Below are 23,429 nucleotides of genomic sequence, written 5' to 3' on the forward strand. Positions count from 1 at the left end.
ACACTTACAACACAGCCTGTCGGATTTGAAGAGAACACACTTACAACACAGCCTGTCGCATTTGAGGAGAACACACTTACAACACAGCCAGTGGGATTTGAGGAGAACACACAACACAGCCTGTCTGATTTGAGGAGAACACATTTACAACACAGCCTGTCTGATTTGAAGAGAACACATTTACAACACAGCCTGTCTGATTTGAAGAGAACACACTTACAACACAGCCTGTCTGATTTGAAGAGAACACACTTACAACACAGCCTGTTGGATTTAAGAACACACTTACAACACAGCCTGTCTGATTTGAGGAGAACACACTTACAACACAGCCTGTCTGATTTGAAGAGAACACACTTACAACACAGCCTGTCTGATTTGAGGACAACACACTTACAACACAGCCTGTCTGATTTGAAGAGAACACACTTACAACAGAGCCTGTCTGATTTAAGGAGAACACACTTACAACACAGTCTGTCTGATTGGAGGAGAACACACTTACAACACAGCCTGTCTGATTTGAGGACAACACACTTACAACACAGCCTGTCTGATTTGAAGAGAACACACTTACAACACAGCCTGTCTGATTTGAGGAGAACACACATACAACACAGCCTGTCAGATTTTAAGAGAACACACTTACAACACAGCCTGTCTGATTTTAAGAGAACACACTTACAACACAGCCTGTCTGATTTGAGGAGAACACACTTACAACACAGCCTGTCTGATTTGAGGACAACACACTTACAACACAGCCTGTCTGATTTGAAGAGAACACACTTACAACACAGCCTGTCTGATTTGAGGAGAACACACTTACAACACAGTCTGTCTGATTGGAGGAGAACACACTTACAACACAGCCTGTCGGATTTGAGGAGAACACACTTACAACACAGCATGTCGGATTTGAGGAGAACACACTTACAACACAGCCTTTCGGATTTGAGGAGAACACACTTACAACACAGCCTGTCGGATTTGAGGAGAACACACTTACAACACAGCCTGTCTGATTTGAGGAGAACACACTTACAACACAGCCTGTCGGATATGAGGAGAACACACAACACAGCCTGTCTGATTTGAGGAGAACACACTTACAACTCAGCCTGTCTGATTTGAGGACAACACACTTACAACACAGCCTGTCTGATTTGAGGACAACACACTTACAACACAGCCTGTCTGATTTGAAGAGAACACACTTACAACAGAGCCTGTCTGATTTGAGGAGAACACACTTACAACACAGTCTGCCTGATTGGAGGAGAACACACTTACAACACAGCCTGTCTGATTTGAGGACAACACACTTACAACACTGCCTGTCTGATTTGAAGAGAACACACTTACAACACAGCCTGTCTGATTTGAGGAGAACACACTTACAACACAGCCTGTCAGATTTTAAGACAACACACTTACAACACAGCCTGTCTGATTTTAAGAGAACACACTTACAACACAGCCTGTCGGATTTGAGGAGAACACACTTACAACACAGCCTGTCTGATTTGAGGACAACACACTTACAACACAGCCTGTCGGATTTGAGGAGAACACACTTACAACACAGCCTGTCGGATTTGAGGAGAACACACTTACAACACAGCCTGTCGGATTTGAGGAGAACACACTTACAACACAGCCTGTCTGATTTGAGAACACACTTACAACACAGCATGTCTGATTTGAAGAGAACACACTTACAACACAGCCTGTCTGATTTGAGGAGAACACACTTACAACACAGCCTGTCTGATTTGAAGAGAACACACTTACAACACAGTCTGTCTGATTTGAGGAGAACACACTTACAACACAGCCTGTCGGATTTGAGGAGAACACACTTACAACACAGCCTGTCGGATTTGAGGAGAACACACTTACAACACAGCCTGTCTGATTTGAGGAGAACACACTTACAACACAGCCTGTCAGATTTGAGGAGAACACACTTACAACACAGCCTGTCTGATTTGAAGAAAACACACTTACAACACAGCCTGTCTGATTTGAAGAAAACACACTTACAACACAGCCTGTCTGATTTGAGGATAACAAATTACAACACAGCCTGTCTGATTGGAGGAGAACACAATTACAACACAGCCTGTCTGATTTGAGGAGAACACACTTACAACACAGCCTGTCTGATTTGAGAACACACTTACAACACAGCCTGTCTGATTTGAGGAGAACACACTTACAACACAGCCTGTAGGATTTGAGGAGAACACACAACACAGCCTGTCTGATTTGAGGAGAACACATTTACAACACAGCCTGTCTGATTTGAAGAAAACACACTTACAACACAGCCTGTCTGATTTGAGGATAACACACTTACAACACAGCCTGTCTGATTGGAGGAGAACACACTTACAACACAGCCTGTCTGATTTGAGGAGAAAACACTTACAACACAGCCTGTCTGATTGGAGAAGAACACACTTACAATACAGCCTGTCTGATTTGAGGAGAACACACTTACAACACAGCCTGTCTGATTTGAGGAGAACACACTTACAACACAGCCTGTCGGATTTGAGGAGAACACACTTACAACACAGCCTGTCTGATTTGAGGAGAACACACTTACAACACAGCCTGTCGGATTTGATGAGAACACACTTACAACACAGCCTGTCGAATTTGAGGAGAACACACTTACAACACAGCCTGTCGGATTTGGGGAGAACACACTTACAACACAGCCTGTCGGATTTGAAGAGAACACACTTACAACACAGCCTGTCGGATTTGGGGAGAACACACAACACAGCCAGTGGGATTTGAGGAGAACACACAACACAGCCTGTCTGATTTGAGGAGAACACATTTACAACACAGCCTGTCTGATTTGAAGAGAACACACTTACAACACAGCCTGTCTGATTTGAAGAGAACACACTTACAACACAGCCTGTCGGATTTAAGAACACACTTACAACACAGCCTGTCTGATTTGAGGAGAACACACTTACAACACAGCCTGTCGAATATGAGGAGAACACACAACACAGCCTGTCTGATTTGAGGAGAACACACTTACAACTCAGCCTGTCTGATTTGAGGACAACACACTTACAACACAGCCTGTCTGATTTGAGGACAACACACTTACAACACAGCCTGTCTGATTTGAAGAGAACACACTTACAACAGAGCCTGTCTGATTTGAGGAGAACACACTTACAACACAGTCTGCCTGATTGGAGGAGAACACACTTACAACACAGCCTGTCTGATTTGAGGACAACACACTTACAACACTGCCTGTCTGATTTGAAGAGAACACACTTACAACACATCCTGTCTGATTTGAGGAGAACACACTTACAACACAGCCTGTCAGATTTTAAGACAACACACTTACAACACAGCCTGTCTGATTTTAAGAGAACACACTTACAACACAGCCTGTCGGATTTGAGGAGAACACACTTACAACACAGCCTGTCTGATTTGAGGACAACACACTTACAACACAGCCTGTCGGATTTGAGGAGAACACACTTACAACACAGCCTGTCGGATTTGAGGAGAACACACTTACAACACAGCCTGTCTGATTTGAGAACACACTTACAACACAGCATGTCTGATTTGAAGAGAACACACTTACAACACAGCCTGTCTGATTTGAGGAGAACACACTTACAACACAGCCTGTCTGATTTGAAGAGAACACACTTACAACACAGTCTGTCTGATTTGAGGAGAACACACTTACAACACAGCCTGTCGGATTTGAGGAGAACACACTTACAACACAGCCTGTCGGATTTGAGGAGAACACACTTACAACACAGCCTGTCTGATTTGAGGAGAACACACTTACAACACAGCCTGTCAGATTTGAGGAGAACACACTTACAACACAGCCTGTCTGATTTGAAGAAAACACACTTACAACACAGCCTGTCTGATTTGAAGAAAACACACTTACAACACAGCCTGTCTGATTTGAGGATAACAAATTACAACACAGCCTGTCTGATTGGAGGAGAACACAATTACAACACAGCCTGTCTGATTTGAGGAGAACACACTTACAACACAGCCTGTCTGATTTGAGAACACACTTACAACACAGCCTGTCTGATTTGAGGAGAACACACTTACAACACAGCCTGTGGGATTTGAGGAGAACACACAACACAGCCTGTCTGATTTGAGGAGAACACATTTACAACACAGCCTGTCTGATTTGAGGATAACACACTTACAACACAGCCTGTCTGATTGGAGGAGAACACACTTACAACACAGCCTGTCTGATTTGAGGAGAAAACACTTACAACACAGCCTGTCTGATTGGAGAAGAACACACTTACAATACAGCCTGTCTGATTTGAGGAGAACACACTTACAACACAGCCTGTCTGATTTGAGGAGAACACACTTACAACACAGCCTGTCAGATTTTAAGACAACACACTTACAACACAGCCTGTCTGATTTTAAGAGAACACACTTACAACACAGCCTGTCGGATTTGAGGAGAACACACTTACAACACAGCCTGTCTGATTTGAGGACAACACACTTACAACACAGCCTGTCGGATTTGAGGAGAACACACTTACAACACAGCCTGTCGGATTTGAGGAGAACACACTTACAACACAGCCTGTCTGATTTGAGAACACACTTACAACACAGCATGTCTGATTTGAAGAGAACACACTTACAACACAGCCTGTCTGATTTGAGGAGAACACACTTACAACACAGCCTGTCTGATTTGAAGAGAACACACTTACAACACAGTCTGTCTGATTTGAGGAGAACACACTTACAACACAGCCTGTCGGATTTGAGGAGAACACACTTACAACACAGCCTGTCGGATTTGAGGAGAACACACTTACAACACAGCCTGTCTGATTTGAGGAGAACACACTTACAACACAGCCTGTCAGATTTGAGGAGAACACACTTACAACACAGCCTGTCTGATTTGAAGAAAACACACTTACAACACAGCCTGTCTGATTTGAAGAAAACACACTTACAACACAGCCTGTCTGATTTGAGGATAACAAATTACAACACAGCCTGTCTGATTGGAGGAGAACACAATTACAACACAGCCTGTCTGATTTGAGGAGAACACACTTACAACACAGCCTGTCTGATTTGAGAACACACTTACAACACAGCCTGTCTGATTTGAGGAGAACACACTTACAACACAGCCTGTGGGATTTGAGGAGAACACACAACACAGCCTGTCTGATTTGAGGAGAACACATTTACAACACAGCCTGTCTGATTTGAGGATAACACACTTACAACACAGCCTGTCTGATTGGAGGAGAACACACTTACAACACAGCCTGTCTGATTTGAGGAGAAAACACTTACAACACAGCCTGTCTGATTGGAGAAGAACACACTTACAATACAGCCTGTCTGATTTGAGGAGAACACACTTACAACACAGCCTGTCTGATTTGAGGAGAACACACTTACAACACAGCCTGTCGGATTTGAGGAGAACACACTTACAACACAGCCTGTCTGATTTGAGGAGAACACACTTACAACACAGCCTGTCGGATTTGATGAGAACACACTTACAACACAGCCTGTCGAATTTGAGGAGAACACACTTACAACACAGCCTGTCGGATTTGGGGAGAACACACTTACAACACAGCCTGTCGGATTTGAAGAGAACACACTTACAACACAGCCTGTCGGATTTGAGGAGAACACACTTACAACACAGCCAGTGGGATTTGAGGAGAACACACAACACAGCCTGTCTGATTTGAGGAGAACACATTTACAACACAGCCTGTCTGATTTGAAGAGAACACACTTACAACACAGCCTGTCTGATTTGAAGAGAACACACTTACAACACAGCCTGTCGGATTTAAGAACACACTTACAACACAGCCTGTCTGATTTGAGGAGAACACACTTACAACACAGCCTGTCTGATTGGAGGAGAACACACTTACAACACAGCCTGTCTGATTTGAGGAGAACACACTTACAACACAGCCTGTCTGATTGGAGTAGAACACACTTACAATACAGCCTGTCTGATTTGAGGAGAACACACTTACAACACAGCCTGTCTGATTGGAGTAGAACACACTTACAATACACCCTGTCTGATTTGAGGAGAACACACTTACAACACAGCCTGTCGGATTTGAGGAGAACACACTTACAACACAGCCTGTCGGATTTGAGGAGAACACACTTACAACACAGCCTGTCGGATTTGAGGAGAACACACTTACAACACAGCCTGTCTGATTTGAGGAGAACACACTTACAACACAGCCTGTCGGATTTGAAGAGAACACACTTACAACACAGCCTGTCGGAATTTGAGGAGAACACACTTACAACACAGCCTGTCTGATTTGAGGAGAACACACTTACAACACAGCCTGTCGGATTTGAGGAGAACACACTTACAACACAGCCTGTCGGATTTGAGGATAACACACTTACAACACAGTCTGTCTGATTTGAAGAGAACACACTTAAAACACAGCCTGTCTGATTTGAGGACAACACACTTACAACACAGCCTGTCTGATTTGAAGAGAACACACTTACAACAGAGCCTGTCTGATTTGAGGAGAACACACTTACAACACAGTCTGTCTGATTGGAGGAGAACACACTTACAACACAGCCTGTCTGATTTGAGGACAACACACTTACAACACAGCCTGTCTGATTTGAGGAGAACACACATACAACACAGCCTGTCAGATTTTAAGAGAACACACTTACAACACAGCCTGTCTGATTTTAAGAGAACACATTTACAACACAGCCTGTCTGATTTGAGGAGAACACACTTACAACACAGCCTGTCTGATTTGAGGACAACACACTTACAACACAGCCTGTCTGATTTGAAGAGAACACACTTACAACAGAGCCTGTCTGATTTGAGGAGAACACACTTACAACACAGTCTGTCTGATTGGAGGAGAACACACTTACAACACAGCCTGTCGGATTTGAGGAGAACACACTTACAACACAGCGTGTCGGATTTGAGGAGAACACACTTACAACACAGCCTGTCGGATTTGAGGAGAACACACTTACAACATAGCCTGTCGGATTTGAGGAGAACACACTTACAACACAGCCTGTCTGATTTGAGGAGAACACACTTACAACACAGCCTGTCGGATATGAGGAGAACACACAACACAGCCTGTCTGATTTGAGGAGAACACACTTACAACTCAGCCTGTCTGATTTGAGGACAACACACTTACAACACAGCCTGTCTGATTTGAGGACAACACACTTACAACACAGCCTGTCTGATTTGAAGAGAACACACTTACAACAGAGCCTGTCTGATTTGAGGAGAACACACTTACAACACAGTCTGCCTGATTGGAGGAGAACACACTTACAACACAGCCTGTCTGATTTGAGGACAACACACTTACAACACAGCCTGTCTGATTTGAAGAGAACACACTTACAACACAGCCTGTCTGATTTGAGGAGAACACACTTACAACACAGCCTGTTAGATTTTAAGACAACACACTTACAACACAGCCTGTCTGATTTTAAGAGAACACACTTACAACACAGCCTGTCGGATTTGAGGAGAACACACTTACAACACAGCCTGTCTGATTTGAGGACAACACACTTACAACACAGCCTGTCGGATTTGAGGAGAACACACTTACAACACAGCCTGTCGGATTTGAAGAGAACATACTTACAACACAGCCTGTCTGATTTGAGAACACACTTACAACACAGCATGTCTGATTTGAAGAGAACACACTTACAACACAGCCTGTCTGATTTGAGGAGAACACACTTACAACACAGCCTGTCTGATTTGAAGAGAACACACTTACAACACAGTCTGTCTGATTTGAGGAGAACACACTTACAACACAGCCTGTCGGATTTGAGGAGAACACACTTACAACACAGCCTGTCGGATTTGAGAACACACTTACAACACAGCCTGTCTGATTTGAGGAGAACACACTTACAACACAGCCTGTCAGATTTGAGGAGAACACACTTACAACACAGACTGTTTGATTTTAAGAGAACACACTTACAACACAGCCTGTCTGATTTTAAGAGAACACACTTACACCACAGCCTGTCAGATTTGAGGAGAACACACTTACAACACAGCCTGTCGGATTTGAGGAGAACACATTTACAACACAGCCTGTCTGATTTGAGAACACACTTACAACACAGCCTCTCTGATTGGAGGAGAACACATTTACAACACAGTCTGTCTGATTGGAGGAGAACACATTTACAACACAGCCTGTCTGATTTGAGGAGAACACACTTACAACACAGCCTGTCTGATTTGAGGAAACACACTTACAATACAGCCTGTCTGATTTGAGGAGAACACACTTACAACACAGCCTGTCGGATTTGAGGAGAACACACTTACAACACAGCCTGTCAGATTTGAGGAGAACACACTTACAACACAGGCTGTCGGATTTGAGGAGAACACACTTACAACACAGCCTGTCTGATTTGAAGACAACACACTTACAATACAGCCTGTCTGACTGGAGTAGAACACACAACACAGCCGGTCTGATTGGAGGAGAACACACTTACAACACAGCCTGTCTGATTTGAGGAGAACACACTTACAACACAGCCTGTCGGATTTGAGGAGAACACACAACACAGCCTGTCTGATTTGAGGAGAACACACTTACAACACAGCCTGTTGGATTTGAGGAGAACACACAACACAGCCTGTCTGATTTGAGGAGAACACACTTACAACACAGCCTGTCTGATTTGAGGAGAACACACTTACAACACAGCCTGTCAGATTTGAGGAGAACACACTTACAACACAGGCTGTCGGATTTGAGGAGAACACACTTACAACACAGCCTGTCTGATTTGAAGACAACACACTTACAATACAGCCTGTCTGACTGGAGTAGAACACACAACACAGCCGGTCTGATTGGAGGAGAACACACTTACAACACAGCCTGTCTGATTTGAGGAGAACACACTTACAACACAGCCTGTCGGATTTGAGGAGAACACACAACACAGCCTGTCTGATTTGAGGAGAACACACTTACAACACAGCCTGTTGGATTTGAGGAGAACACACAACACAGCCTGTCTGATTTGAGGAGAACACACTTACAACACAGCCTGTCTGATTTGAGGAGAACACACTTACAACACAGCCAGTCTGATTTGAGGAGAACACACTTACAACACAGCCTGTCTGATTTGAGGAAACACACAACACAGCCCGTCTGATTTGAGGACAACACACTTACAATACAGCCTGTCTGACTGGAGTAGAACACACAACACAGCCTGTCTGACTGGAGTAGAACACACAACACAGCCTGTCTGATTTGAGGAGAATACACGTACAACACAGCCTGTCTGATTTGAGGAGAACACACTTAGATTTGGAAAGTTTGATATTTCACAGTTCATAAAATTACAACCATACCTTTACATGCTACTTGGTGACCACAAGGCTGGAATATAATCTCTGCCATCGCTTCCGTACAAACTAAACAGTCTAACTCAGCTATGTCAATCTTTTTTCGACCAGTAACATCCAACTGAAAACAAAGAACTTACAACTTGAATTTACAATGAACAGGGGTGTATTATATTGTGAATCCACACATAGAAACACTATGGTGTATTGTATTGTGAATCCACACATAGGAACACTATGGCATATTGTATTGTGAATCCACACATAGGAACACTATGGCATATTGTATTGTGAATCCACACATAGGAACACTATGGCAGATTGTATTGTGAATCCACACATAGGAACCCTATGGCATATTGTATCGTGAATCACACATATAGGAACACTATGGTGTATTGTATTGTGAATCTACACACATAGGAACACTATGGCATATTGTATCGTGAATCACACATATAGCAACACTATGGTGTATTGTATTGTGAATCCACACATAGGAACACTATGGTATATTGTATTGTGAATCTACACATAGGAACACTATGGCATATTGTATCGTGAATCACACATATAGGAACACTATGGTGTATTGTATTGTGAATCCACACATAGGAACACTGGTGTATTGTATTGTGAATTCACACATAGAAACACTGTTGCATAGTGTATTGTGAATCCACACATAGGAACACTGTGGCATAGTGTATTGTGAATCCACACATAGGAACACTGGTGTATTGTATTGTGAATTCACACATAGACACACTGTTGCATATTGTATCGTGAATCACACATATAGGAACACTATGGCATATTGTATCGTGAATCACACATATAGCAACACTATGGTGTATTGTATTGTGAATCCACACATAGGAACACTATGGTATATTGTATTGTGAATCTACACATAGGAACACTATGGCATATTGTATCGTGAATCACACATATAGGAACACTATGGTGTATTGTATTGTGAATCCACACATAGGAACACTGGTGTATTGTATTGTGAATTCACACATAGGAACACTATGGCATATTGTATCGTGAATCACACATATAGCAACACTATGGTGTATTGTATTGTGAATCCACACATAGGAACACTATGGTATATTGTATTGTGAATCTACACATAGGAACACTATGGCATATTGTATCGTGAATCACACATATAGGAACACTATGGTGTATTGTATTGTGAATCCACACATAGGAACACTGGTGTATTGTATTGTGAATTCACACATAGAAACACTGTTGCATAGTGTATTGTGAATCCACACATAGGAACACTGTGGCATAGTGTATTGTGAATCCACACATAGGAACACTGGTGTATTGTATTGTGAATTCACACATAGACACACTGTTGCATATTGTATCGTGAATCACACATATAGGAACACTATGGCATATTGTATCGTGAATCACACATATAGCAACACTATGGTGTATTGTATTGTGAATCCACACATAGGAACACTATGGTATATTGTATTGTGAATCTACACATAGGAACACTATGGCATATTGTATCGTGAATCACACATATAGGAACACTATGGTGTATTGTATTGTGAATCCACACATAGGAACACTGGTGTATTGTATTGTGAATTCACACATAGAAACACTGTTGCATAGTGTATTGTGAATCCACACATAGGAACACTGTGGCATAGTGTATTGTGAATCCACACATAGGAACACTGGTGTATTGTATTGTGAATTCACACATAGACACACTGTTGCATAGTGTATTGTGAATCCACACATATGACACTATGGCTTATTGTATTGTGAATCCACACATAGGAACACTATGGCATATTGTATTGTGAATCCACACATAGGAACACTATGGCATATTGTATTGTGAATCCACACATAGGAACACTGGTGTATTGTATTGTGAATCCACACATAGGAACACTATGGCATATTGTATTGTGAATCCACACATAGGAACACTGGTGTATTGTATTGTGAATCCACACATAGGAATACTGTGGCATAGTGTATTGTGAATCTACACATAGGAACACTATGGCATATTGTATTGTGAATCCACACATAGGAACACTATGGTGTATTGTATTGTGAATCCACACATAGAAACACTGTTGCATAGTGTATTGTGAATCTACACATAGGAACACTATGGCTTATTGTATTGTGAATCCACACATAGGAACACTATGGCTTATTGTATTTTGAATCCACACATAGGAACACTATGGCTTATTGTATTGTGAATCCACACATAGGAACACCATGGCATATTGTATTGTGAATCCACACATAGGAAAACTATGGCTTATTGTATTGTGAATCCACACATAGGAACACTATGACTTATTGTATTGTGAATCCACACATAGGAACACTATGGCATATTGTATTGTGAATTCACACATGGAACACTATGGCATATTGTATTGTGAATTCACACATGGAACACTATGGCTTATTGTATTGTGAATCCACACATAGGAACACTGGTGTATTGTATTGTGAATCCACACATAGGAACACTATGGCTTATTGTATTGTGAAGCCACACATAGGAACACTGGTGCATAGTGTATTGTGAATCTACACACATAGGAACACTATGGCATATTGTATTGTGAATCCACACATAGGAACACTGTGGCATATTGTATTGTGAATTCACACATGGAACACTATGGCTTATTGTATTGTGAATCCACACATAGGAACACTATGGCATATTGTATTGTGAATTCACAGATGGAACACTATGGCTTATTGTATTGTGAATCCACACATAGGAACACTGGTGTATTGTATTGTGAATCCACACATAGGAACACTGGTGTATTGTATTGTGAATCCACACATAGGAACACTATGGCTTATTGTATTGTGAATCCACACAAAGGAACACTGTGGCATATTGTATTGTGAATTCACACATAGAACACTATGGCTTATTGTATTGTGAATCCACACATAGGAACACTATGGCATATTGTATTGTGAATTCACACATGGAACACCATGGCATATTGTATTGTGAATCCACACATAGGAACACTATGGTGTATTGTATTGTGAATCCACACATAGGAACACTATGGCATATTGCATTGTGAATCCACACATAGGAACACTATGGTATATTGTATTGTGAATCCACACATAGGAACACTATGGCATATTGTATTGTGAATCCACACATAGGAACACTATGGCATATTGTATCGTGAATCACACATATAGAAACACTATGGTGTATTGTATTGTGAATCTACACACATAGGAACACTATGGCATATTGTATCGTGAATCACACATATAGGAACATTATGGTGTATTGTATTGTGAATCCACACATAGGAACACTATGGTATATTGTATTGTGAATCTACACATATAGGAACACTATGGTGTATTGTATTGTGAATCCACACATAGGAACACTATGGCATATTGTATTGTAAATCCACACATAGGAACACTATGGCATATTGTATTGTTAATCCACACATAGGAACACTATGGCATATTGTGTTGTGAATCCACACATAGGAACACTGGTGCATTGTATTGTGAATCCACACATAGGAACACTGGTGTATTGTATTGTGAATCCACACATAGGAACACTATGGCATATTGTATCGTGAATCACACATATAGGAACACTATGGTGTATTGTATTGTGAATCTACACACATAGGAACACTATGGCATATTGTATCGTGAATCACACATATAGGAACACTATGGTGTATTGTATTGTGAATCCATACATAGGAACACTGGTGTATTGTATTGTGAATTCACACATAGAAACACTGTTGCATAGTGTATTGTGAATCCACACATAGGAACACTGTGGCATAGTGTATTGTGAATCCACACATAGGAGCACTGGTGTATTGTATTGTGAATTCACACATAGAAACACTGTTGCATAGTGTATTGTGAATCCACACATAGGAACACTATGGCTTATTGTATTGTGAATCCACACATAGGAACACTATGGTATATTGTATTGTGAATCCACACATAGGAACACTATGGCATATTGTATTGTGAATCCACGCATAGGAACACTGGTGTATTGTATTGTGAATCCACACATAGGAACACTGGTGTATTGTATTGTGAATCCACACATAGGAATACTGTTGCATAGTGTATTGTGAATCTACACATAGGAACACTATGGCTTATTGTATTGTGAATCCACACATAGGAACACTATGGCTTATTGTATTGTGAATCCACACATAGGAACACTATGGCATATTGTATTGTGAATCCACACATAGGAACACTATGGCTTATTGTATTGTGAATCCACACATAGGAACACCATGGCATATTGTATTGTGAATCCACACATAGGAACACTATGGCTTATTGTATTGTGAATCCACACATAGGAACACTATGGCTTATTGTATTGTGAATCCACACATAGGAACACTATGGCATATTGTATTGTGAATTCACACATGGAACACTATGGCTTATTGTACTGTGAATCCACATATAGGAACACTGGTGTATTGTATTGTGAATCCACACATAGGAACACTATGGCTTATTGTATTGTGAATCCACACATAGGAACACTGGTGCATAGTGTATTGTGAATTCACACATGGAACACTATGGCTTATTGTATTGTGAATCCACACATACATGTAGGAACACTATGGCATATTGTATTGTGAATTCACACATGGAACACTATGGCTTATTGTATTGTGAATCCACACATAGGAACACTATGGCATATTGTATTGTGAATTCACACATGGAACACTATGGCTTATTGTATTGTGAATCCACACATAGGAACACTATGGCATAGTGTATTGTGAATCCACAATTAGGAACACTATGGCATAGTGTATTGTGAATCCACACATAGGAACACTGGTGTATTGTATTGTGAATCCACACATAGGAACACTGGTGTATTGTATTGTGAATCCACACATAGGAACACTGGTGTATTGTATTGTGAATCCACACATAGGAACACTATGGCAGATTGTATTGTGAATCCACACATAGGAACACTGTGGTGTATTGTATTGTGAATCCACACATAGGAACACTGGTGTATTGTATTGTGAATCCACACATAGGAACACTATGGTGTATTGTATTGTGAATCCACACATAGGAACACTGGTGTATTGTATTGTGAATCCACACATAGGAACACTGGTGTATTGTATTGTGATTCCACACATAGGCACTATGGTGTATTGTATTGTGAATCCACACATAGGTACACTGGTGTATTGTATTGTGAATCCACACATAGGAACACTATGGTGTATTGTATTGTGATTCCACACATAGGCACTATGGTGTATTGTATTGTGAATTCACACATGGAACATTATTCACAACTGTTTGACAAAATTCAAACACACAATCAAACGGGAAGAAAAAATTGAAAATGTTGAAATTCGTTGTAAATTGAATGTGTAGTACAAATTTACTTCCAATGGCACAATTAAATTCAAAATTATAATATTTATGGATGACTTGGAAACTTCACCTTGTGTTTGACCCACATAAAAAAAACAATGATTGCAATCTAAAGACTGCATTAACAAATTCTAATTCCTAAAACACATGTTGCTATATAATATACAGATACTTTTCATGCATATATTTCAAGACTTACCTTGCACTGAAAACATTTTTTGAATACTAATGAGCAATCCATACATGCCACCATATGCCCACATGGCTGAAACTGACAATTTACGGGTTTACTACACATACGACAATCATGTACAATAGCCGCTAAGTTTCCAGTTGTTTGTCCCCTTGGATTTGCTTTGCATGATGAGCTGTCGGCTCGAGGGCGCTGTTGCTGTTGGGATTGTTGTTGCTGCTTCTGTTTGAGTTCTTTTAGTCTGAAATAGAGAAACATTTGTCATGGCATCATTTACAAGTTTGGATTTCCCAGCTGCAAAGCAATTTATTAAGGTAGAATATTAGGTAAAATTATAAAAAAAAAAATACTAACTAATGATATTCAAAAAATTAACGACGGTTATGACAACAAGATTGCCATAGAGACAAAGCATTGATCTCAAATACCAAAAGTTTGGTGCATTATTCGTATTTATTGTTTAATTCCGTAGTGTTAATAATTTTTCTGGTGTCTTACCACAGTGTCATCGACCTTTGCAAAATTTTGTCTTCACAATTTCCATAAAATCTTTTATACACCAATTTGTAATATAATACTTTTTATTTGTTTAGCTTCTCTAAAAGGAAAGCTACATACTAGAGACAAAATGAAATATTTCACTCACCTTCTAGTTTCAGAAAACTGCTTCACAACAGCTTCTATCCTGGGATCAGTGATAATATCTAATGGTGTTTTATGTTGATGGTTTCTGTACGACAAATTAGCACCTTCCTGTACTAAATAACAAGCAATAGCTGTACCTGTATTGGCGTCGCTATCGTCCATTCCTAAAGTGGAGCGAATCTACAGAGAAACATGATATGAGTCGTTCAATCATCTACATCATTTACTACTGTGTTTGCTTTATTAGGGAAGTATTTAAGCCACAGACACACCTCTGTCATTTACAAAAAAATATACACTACTATCAGAACAATTAAGGTATACATGTACTTCAGATGTGTTACCTTCTTATCAGAAATGTATATCCACAAAATTTTACAAATTATAAAGACAAATTTTGTTGACATTTGTCACAAAATTCAAAACATCTCACTTGTATCTAGAAATGAAAGTTATGAAAAAAATGAAATATTTGAGGATGTTTACATGTACATACCTCTGCTACCATAGGTGAATTATCAACAACAGTAGAGACTGTTTGTCTCATAAGAGCGAGGTGTAAACATGTATCACCATCTTCATCTTCTACATTAACATTTGCACCTTTACTAACGAGTAGTTCTATTAATGATGTATGGCCTTGACTAACCGCTAGTAACAATGGCGTCTGATAGCGATTATTCCTACAATCTATTTCCACTTGTCCCTGCAAAGTAATCATGAAGTAGAGAAAACTTTACAATCCTTGTTTTTATGCCTTTTACAAAATAGAGATTCTAGAAAGTGCAACTGTTTGACTTCAATATTCTGTGATAGTCAACAAACAACAAGTTTTGCTGATGTGGCACCACAGGAAGATTTAAAACTAATGATACACTTGGTTTCAAACCATTCAAGAAAACTTATTAGGGGAAAAATAAACAATCTGAACATAATTTATATGCAAATCAGCTAATTATTAATATGTAGATTAATTATAAATATTTATCAGACATTTATTTACATACTTACCGCAAGCTTGTACCAAATGCATTTGTGCAAACAGTTATGAAAATACACAAATACGATAAAACTACCAAAAACTATCAAGTATTATGATTTCCATGAAAACTTGCATTTAAAATTATAATCTTTATTAAAATCAGTGATTTTCACAGAAAAAAAAATCTGAATGACTATCAAGTGTTGAGGCAATCTGACTTGCCGTTTTAAAAAAGTAAAAAAAAAATTGTCAAACACATGTGAAATATCAATGAAATGAATTAAAGCAGCAGCAATCTGTAAATATGCTGGCTTTTGAAAAAGTCAAAAAGTTTTGAGCAAAAATGAGCAAGTTCACTAGAGGTTTGACTTCACAAACTTTCCAGGAAAACAATGAGATGTATTGTTATTTTGAATGTTCACATAAAATTAATTTAGTAAATTTTACTTATCTGCAAAATTAAAACCCAGTGAATAATTAATGCCTTTACAAAGTTAGTTATAAAGTATATGTCACATGCAGGTTTGAATGGCTGTTACTATGCTATTATAGCGCCCCCAAGCTACCATTTTGAATTAACTTTCTTTTATTCAATTGGCTCTTATATTTGTGTGTGCTGCTCTCATATGGCGGCCATAATGGAGATAAAGTTAGATTTCCCTCAAAACAGTGTGTGTGAAACATTTTTATTGAGGAGGCATTGCAATGTAATATGAAAGGCCTCTAGAAATATCTGGTCAACCAGTGCAAATGTACACTGTCAAAAAGGCTTAGTCAGTGCACATTGATGAACACTGTTATGTTTGCTAAGATATTTTTACAATAAATCATACCATATAAAGAGATATTTTTACAATAAATCATATCATATAAAGATAAAATATCTACCAAAATTATTTAAAGAAAAAATACTCAAATTTATCAACATAACATCTTTAAGGTCAGATAGTGTGTGAGAAAAACGAGCTCTTCTTAGAAAACAAAAACCATTTCACAAAAGTAGTCAGGACATTTACCCTAGAGCTGTACACTGACACTCACCTTTGTGATAAGAGTTTCTGCTACATCACGGTGTCCATTGAGAGCTGCCAGGTGTAGTGATGTAAAACCATCATCCTTTTTAACATCCCCAATCTGTCTGGCTTTAATAAGTAACTTATCAGTGGCACTGTTGGGAATTAGACAAACATATATTAATAAAGTTCAAATAATAATTACAAAAATTTGTTCAAACCCTCAAACTAATTTTTTTCTAACACAAGTAAAATACTTTTGCAATAAAATATTTTCAATAAAGGTAATTACATTTATACTCAATACCTTTGACTTGTGGTTAGAATACAAGGTTGTTTAATACTTTTACTTAGATTAATAGGGATTATAGTAATAAGACATTTGCTATAGTAATTTCTCTATTAGCAACACATGTACTTATAACGAGTTAAACAAGTTAAGTTTGACAAAGGCATGAGGGCCCTAATCATTGGCTATACCAGATTACACTACTCAACAAACAAACAAAAAAGTCAAATTTTATGGTTCTGTATACAATAAGTCCAATTTTTGGTTTATGTGCACTTCTAATAGCACAAATACAGTAATTATATTTGTTCATATATTTTCCCAAAAATTACACACAAAAACATACAGTACTGTGGTTTGAATGATAAAGAAGCAATCTAGTAGGACTCTGGGCAAACCAATCTGTATGACAATCACTACATGTGTACTACATATAATCAGTCTGTTAACATGTCAATGAAGAATACTGTTTCCATATTGATCAAATACAATGATTTCACTTCAATACATTTCAGTAGACTGGGTAAATGTGATAATTGATGCTTTAGAAAAAATAACTAAAAATTTACTCTGTATCTTTTGACAAATACGATTTTCTCAACAGAGCCCCTCCCCTCTAATGAATCACTAAATACACACAATTCAATTATTAAACAGTCTGTTTACTCACAAATTATTGCCTTTGAGTGCTGCATGATGTAATACATTAAAGCCTCGTTTGTTGCGAATAGTGAAGTCAGCACCAGGACTATCAATGAGCAGCTCAATAATCTCTTTGTTGCCTTTAGCTATAGCATCATGACATGCTGTGTCTCCATAGGAGTCCTGAATTGGCAAAATAAAGTATGAATAGTCATCTAATTTGCAAACTCAACGTGTAATGTAATTCACAGGGAGAGATGATAAACTGGTGACAGGTTACTTGTGACATGAAATTACAGTTGTATCGTAGTAAAAATCAAAATAGCTTACCTGTAAATTGACATCACAATTGTATCGTAGTAGAACTCGAACACACTGTACATGACTTTTATTAACAGCTACATGTAGACAAGAACATCCTGATTTGTTAGCAGTATTCACTTTAGCACCTTTAGATAACAGCCATTGTGCCACTTCCGGCATGTTCCTATAACAAGCAATAAATGTAAAATGATTTCATGAGACAATGAATTTTACAGTATTAAAGCCGTGTCCATATATGAATCATCAAAATGCAAATATTTATATCAGCAACAAGACACAACTGTATGAAGCATTTATTCTCCCAGATAATTACAATTCAAATTTCTTGAAGAGTCATTTTAAATTATAATATACTTTAAAAACCCTCAAATAAGAGCCACTTTGTAACACTTTCATTTCTGGGTGGTGCTTATTTGAGGTAACATTTTGACAACTTTGTAGCCAGTGGCTCTTAAACCAGAGTCATCAAACTTTTTCATTCTGAAATAGGGAAGGGGATAGGCAAACACACACACGACCAAAACAGACAAGTAATTATTAATGATGTATCATTGCAATTAATTTATTCTGTAAAAATACTGTTATGGGAATAACAAATGTCAAATAAATAAGAACGGCTGCTCGGATTTGGTAGTGTGTCAGTGTCTGACCTAACACTCGAATCACTTGTACTTCCGTTGTACAATTGTTTACCAAGTTTGGTACGGCAAACTTCAACTTTTTTCTTGAAAACTGGGAATAACTTGCATGGCTGTGGCTGGCGTGGTGGTTGATTTGGTGACGATATAAAATAGTTTCGGATACAATTGATCTGACACGCAGCGACAGGAGAAGACATACTTGCGAAGCAAGCATGGAACGAATGAAAAAAATGATGCCAAATCACTTGTATTTATGGCAAAAACAATAAAGAAAAACACGTTTTTCTATCGATTTTTACAGCTTCGGTACTTGCGCATTGTTTTAATTGCGCTAGACATCTGACAGTACAGCTTTGGTTTATATATTTCCTGTTTCATAATCAAGCTAGCTTATAATGATATGTTAATGATATTCACGTACTTCACAGTCCACGCAAACGGGGTCAAACTATAGCCCCACCCCTAACCAAATACGAAACGATACCGAGAAAGTAACAATTACATGTATTAAAAATAATTTCCTGCGACCAATTGGAGAGACGAAATCATTTACGAAAGCCCAGGCCTGTTACAAGGCATTTTCTGATTGGTACAAGTCCAGATTATTTTCAATTCTCACAAATAGCTAATTTAAATATTGGGTCAGGCGGGTCACGGCAACTTCGATTTGCTGTAAGACAGGTTGATCGCGCAAGTTTGTGGAACTAATCCATTCGACTTCAATTTTGATTATTTCGGCAAGAGAGTCCTCTCCAAACTAATGCCAGTTATTTTGTCCCTTCCCTGAACATTTTGTCTCGAATCACCCTAAAACGAACATCTCAAATGAAATGCAAAAAATAACCCAAAATCACGATCAGTGAGAGTGGGCTGCGTAATCATTACATTCTCACAGTCGGAAACTACGTCACAATCCCTCAAACGTTGCCAGGACCGGATTAACACCTCTGTTTCCCCCCACGCTAACCAAATTTCCCCCACGCTAACGGAAAAAATCTTTTGTTTTCTACTGACTTCCTGTTCTGGTCCGTCTGTGAGAATGTATTTTCGATACCTCCGATTTTCCGATAAAGGCGTTCTGAAATTGTGACGTTCTTACTTGGTTATAACATGGACATACCCCATGGTTATAAAGACTACATTGGCAATGAATATCTCAACGTGTCCTTCAGTGTTTCGGCAAAAAACAGTTACTACTAAATAGTTTGTGAATTGGTCGATTGTGTGTCAGAAATTTTAAATAAACCAGTTGACAGTCACATTCACGCTCTCAGTACATTTCTTTCGTCTGTCATTCTTATGTTCTCAATTACATAGGACATCAGGCAAGCTATGGGGATAATCTTTATTTGTCTCGCGCCTTCTGTGGGGCAATAAACAATGCAGGTTGGAAGTGAGGCACGACAAGCTTATGTCTGCCTGATTGTAAACAACCGGGCGGATGGCGCTTATTTCAGGGTTCTTATTGACAAAACCACTCAACTCTTGGTGACTCTTAATGGAGGGTCAAATGTAAAAAATTTTCACTGAGTGGCTCTTAATTGAGGGTGGCGCTTATTTGCGGGTTTTTACGGTAGTGGGTATGACTTACAAAAGAAACCGCCAAGTGACAAGGCTGTTTCATATGGTTTACCTACCCGAATATAGAGTAATGTAAGGCGGTATCCCCATCTTGATCTTGTAAATCCAAGTTTGCTTTAACTGATAATAATAATTTGACTACATCTAAATGCCCCTGATGACTGGCCACCTGCAACGCCGTCTTGCCAGAGCTTTTGATATCTACCTGCAATACAGTAAGTTATTACCTGTGAGCATGTGATGTGTGCAGCAAACAAAGATGGCAGGTTAAAATAGAGTCAAGAATCAGTATGAGATGAGAATAGTATAGGCTATAACTACTGTACCCTAAGTGAAAGATGAAATAAGTATGGTTCTTACTTTATTGGGATGTTTAGCTAATAATTCCCTAATTTTACTTAGATTTCCTTGAGCTGCTTCTCCCACAATGCGGTCAGGACTGTCAGAATTACTTTGAGAAATGATTAACTGGTCTAGTAAGGCTGCCAATGATCCTGTCAAAATGGAAAAGATGATAAAACCATGATTTTATTTGCAAACTCCAGCTTAATTAAAAACACATCAAATAAATAAAACAAGTCAGAAGTGAAAGCTGGGTTTGATACTTAAGTCAGAATTCTATAACTTACTTGTTGTGTCTTCCTCTCTGTCAGCTAACATGGTGTTATTAGAATCTTGTTTTCCACCATGTACTAAAGACACACATGTTGGATTGTATGTCCATGTCTGTCCATTCACAGACACTCTTAAGTCACCATCAGTATAAACTTTAAGAACCTTACCAGATTTACCTAAAGTCTAAAAAAAAAACAAATAACAAAATCAATTGAAGGTGTACTGTCACTATATTCAGGCTATAAATGCAAGGAGCGAATTCACAAGAGCATTAAAGGTAATTGCCTTGTGCTCAAGGAGATTGTCCTGCTGCACATTCAAAAATACACACTTTCCACATACAGTTCAGATATGCTAAAATATTGCCTCAAAAATTTGTATCTTCTCAACTCAAGTTCAAACCCTGTGAATGGCTTTAAATGTACTGTCATAGGAATTGATACATTAGAGTTGTATTTTCAGATGTGCATGACAATTATCATTCCAAACATACTTACTGCTCTCATGCCATCAGTCCATTCACCGTGACCAGCTTGTAATTTTTTCACACTATCAATGTCTTCTGCTATTCTTACAACATCACCAACAGCAAACATGTCAACCTACAAGTAACCATGGAAACATCACATCAGTTCTTTTTGTGGAGGAAATTCTTAAAGTTTAAAGTTTTTGAACTTTAAAGACAACTGCTGACATTTCTTTGAAATACAAATAATACAAATGAGAAATTCTTGTTTGTACACCCCAGAAAGTACCAGGATACATGACCTTTTTCAGGTCATGCAAAGGACCACGTCACTCACCTTAGCCAAAGATCCTGGATGGAATGTCCACCTTGTTCCACTGCCTGGATATTGCACACGAATATCACCTCGTTCAGTTACTCTGTGTACAAAACCCAATTTCCCAACAAACTAAAAAAAACAAAACAGGAAATAACTGTTCTGATCTAATACAAGATAGTGGATGAGTACATAAACTAATATTCATAGAAGTCATCAACATGTGTATGTCAATCACTAATATTTATGACATGGTGTGATACACATGATATGAAATTCTAACTTACCTCTGCCATTTTTGGATTCCATCCACCATGGCCTTCTTGCATGGCTTTCAAAACCTCAATATCTAAGTTGACTTTCACTTTGTCACCAACACTGAATGTTGTTCTGTTCGTGACCCCTGCAGCAATTGGGTTCATTTCAAGTCTTTCACCTAATCAACAAACATGGTATCATATCAAAATAATACACAGTAAAGTCATTTTTGTGGCTAGAAAGTTTTGTTATCTTCTCAGATAACAGGGTCAGATCATCCAATTGGTTTCAAGATAAGCCACTAAGTGAGGTTGTACAGTTATGGCAGAGACATAAGCTGCATTAGCCCAGCACATTGGGCTAACACCACAACACAAAGACAATTGAGAATAATGTCAACTGACAATATGTTCATCATCCTCATACTGACATCGACACAATTAATAGAGGTCATTGTCAA

General features: G+C 38.9%; 1 protein-coding gene across 2 annotated transcripts in view; it reads right to left on the reverse strand.

Annotated features, from left to right (window-relative positions):
- Positions 1-23,429, reverse strand: part of LOC100374277 (E3 ubiquitin-protein ligase MIB2-like) — a 112,840-nt gene that overhangs the window by 43,008 nt on the left and 46,403 nt on the right. For both annotated transcript variants that reach the window (XM_085490761.1, XM_085490760.1), the window contains exons 6-18: positions 22,999-23,147; positions 22,733-22,843; positions 22,427-22,531; positions 21,944-22,112; positions 21,675-21,808; positions 21,371-21,519; positions 19,099-19,255; positions 18,797-18,951; positions 17,866-17,992; positions 16,339-16,548; positions 15,844-16,022; positions 15,204-15,438; positions 9,515-9,629 (exon numbers count right to left, since the gene is read on the reverse strand). In XM_085490761.1, the coding sequence (XP_085346887.1) occupies positions 9,515-9,629; positions 15,204-15,438; positions 15,844-16,022; positions 16,339-16,548; positions 17,866-17,992; positions 18,797-18,951; positions 19,099-19,255; positions 21,371-21,519; positions 21,675-21,808; positions 21,944-22,112; positions 22,427-22,531; positions 22,733-22,843; positions 22,999-23,147 (1,995 nt within the window). The remainder of the gene's footprint in view (positions 1-9,514; positions 9,630-15,203; positions 15,439-15,843; positions 16,023-16,338; positions 16,549-17,865; positions 17,993-18,796; positions 18,952-19,098; positions 19,256-21,370; positions 21,520-21,674; positions 21,809-21,943; positions 22,113-22,426; positions 22,532-22,732; positions 22,844-22,998; positions 23,148-23,429) is intronic.

This window comes from Saccoglossus kowalevskii, chromosome 15 (assembly GCF_978046115.1).
Source record: "Saccoglossus kowalevskii chromosome 15, keSacKowa6.1, whole genome shotgun sequence".
NCBI lineage: Eukaryota > Metazoa > Hemichordata > Enteropneusta > Harrimaniidae > Saccoglossus > Saccoglossus kowalevskii.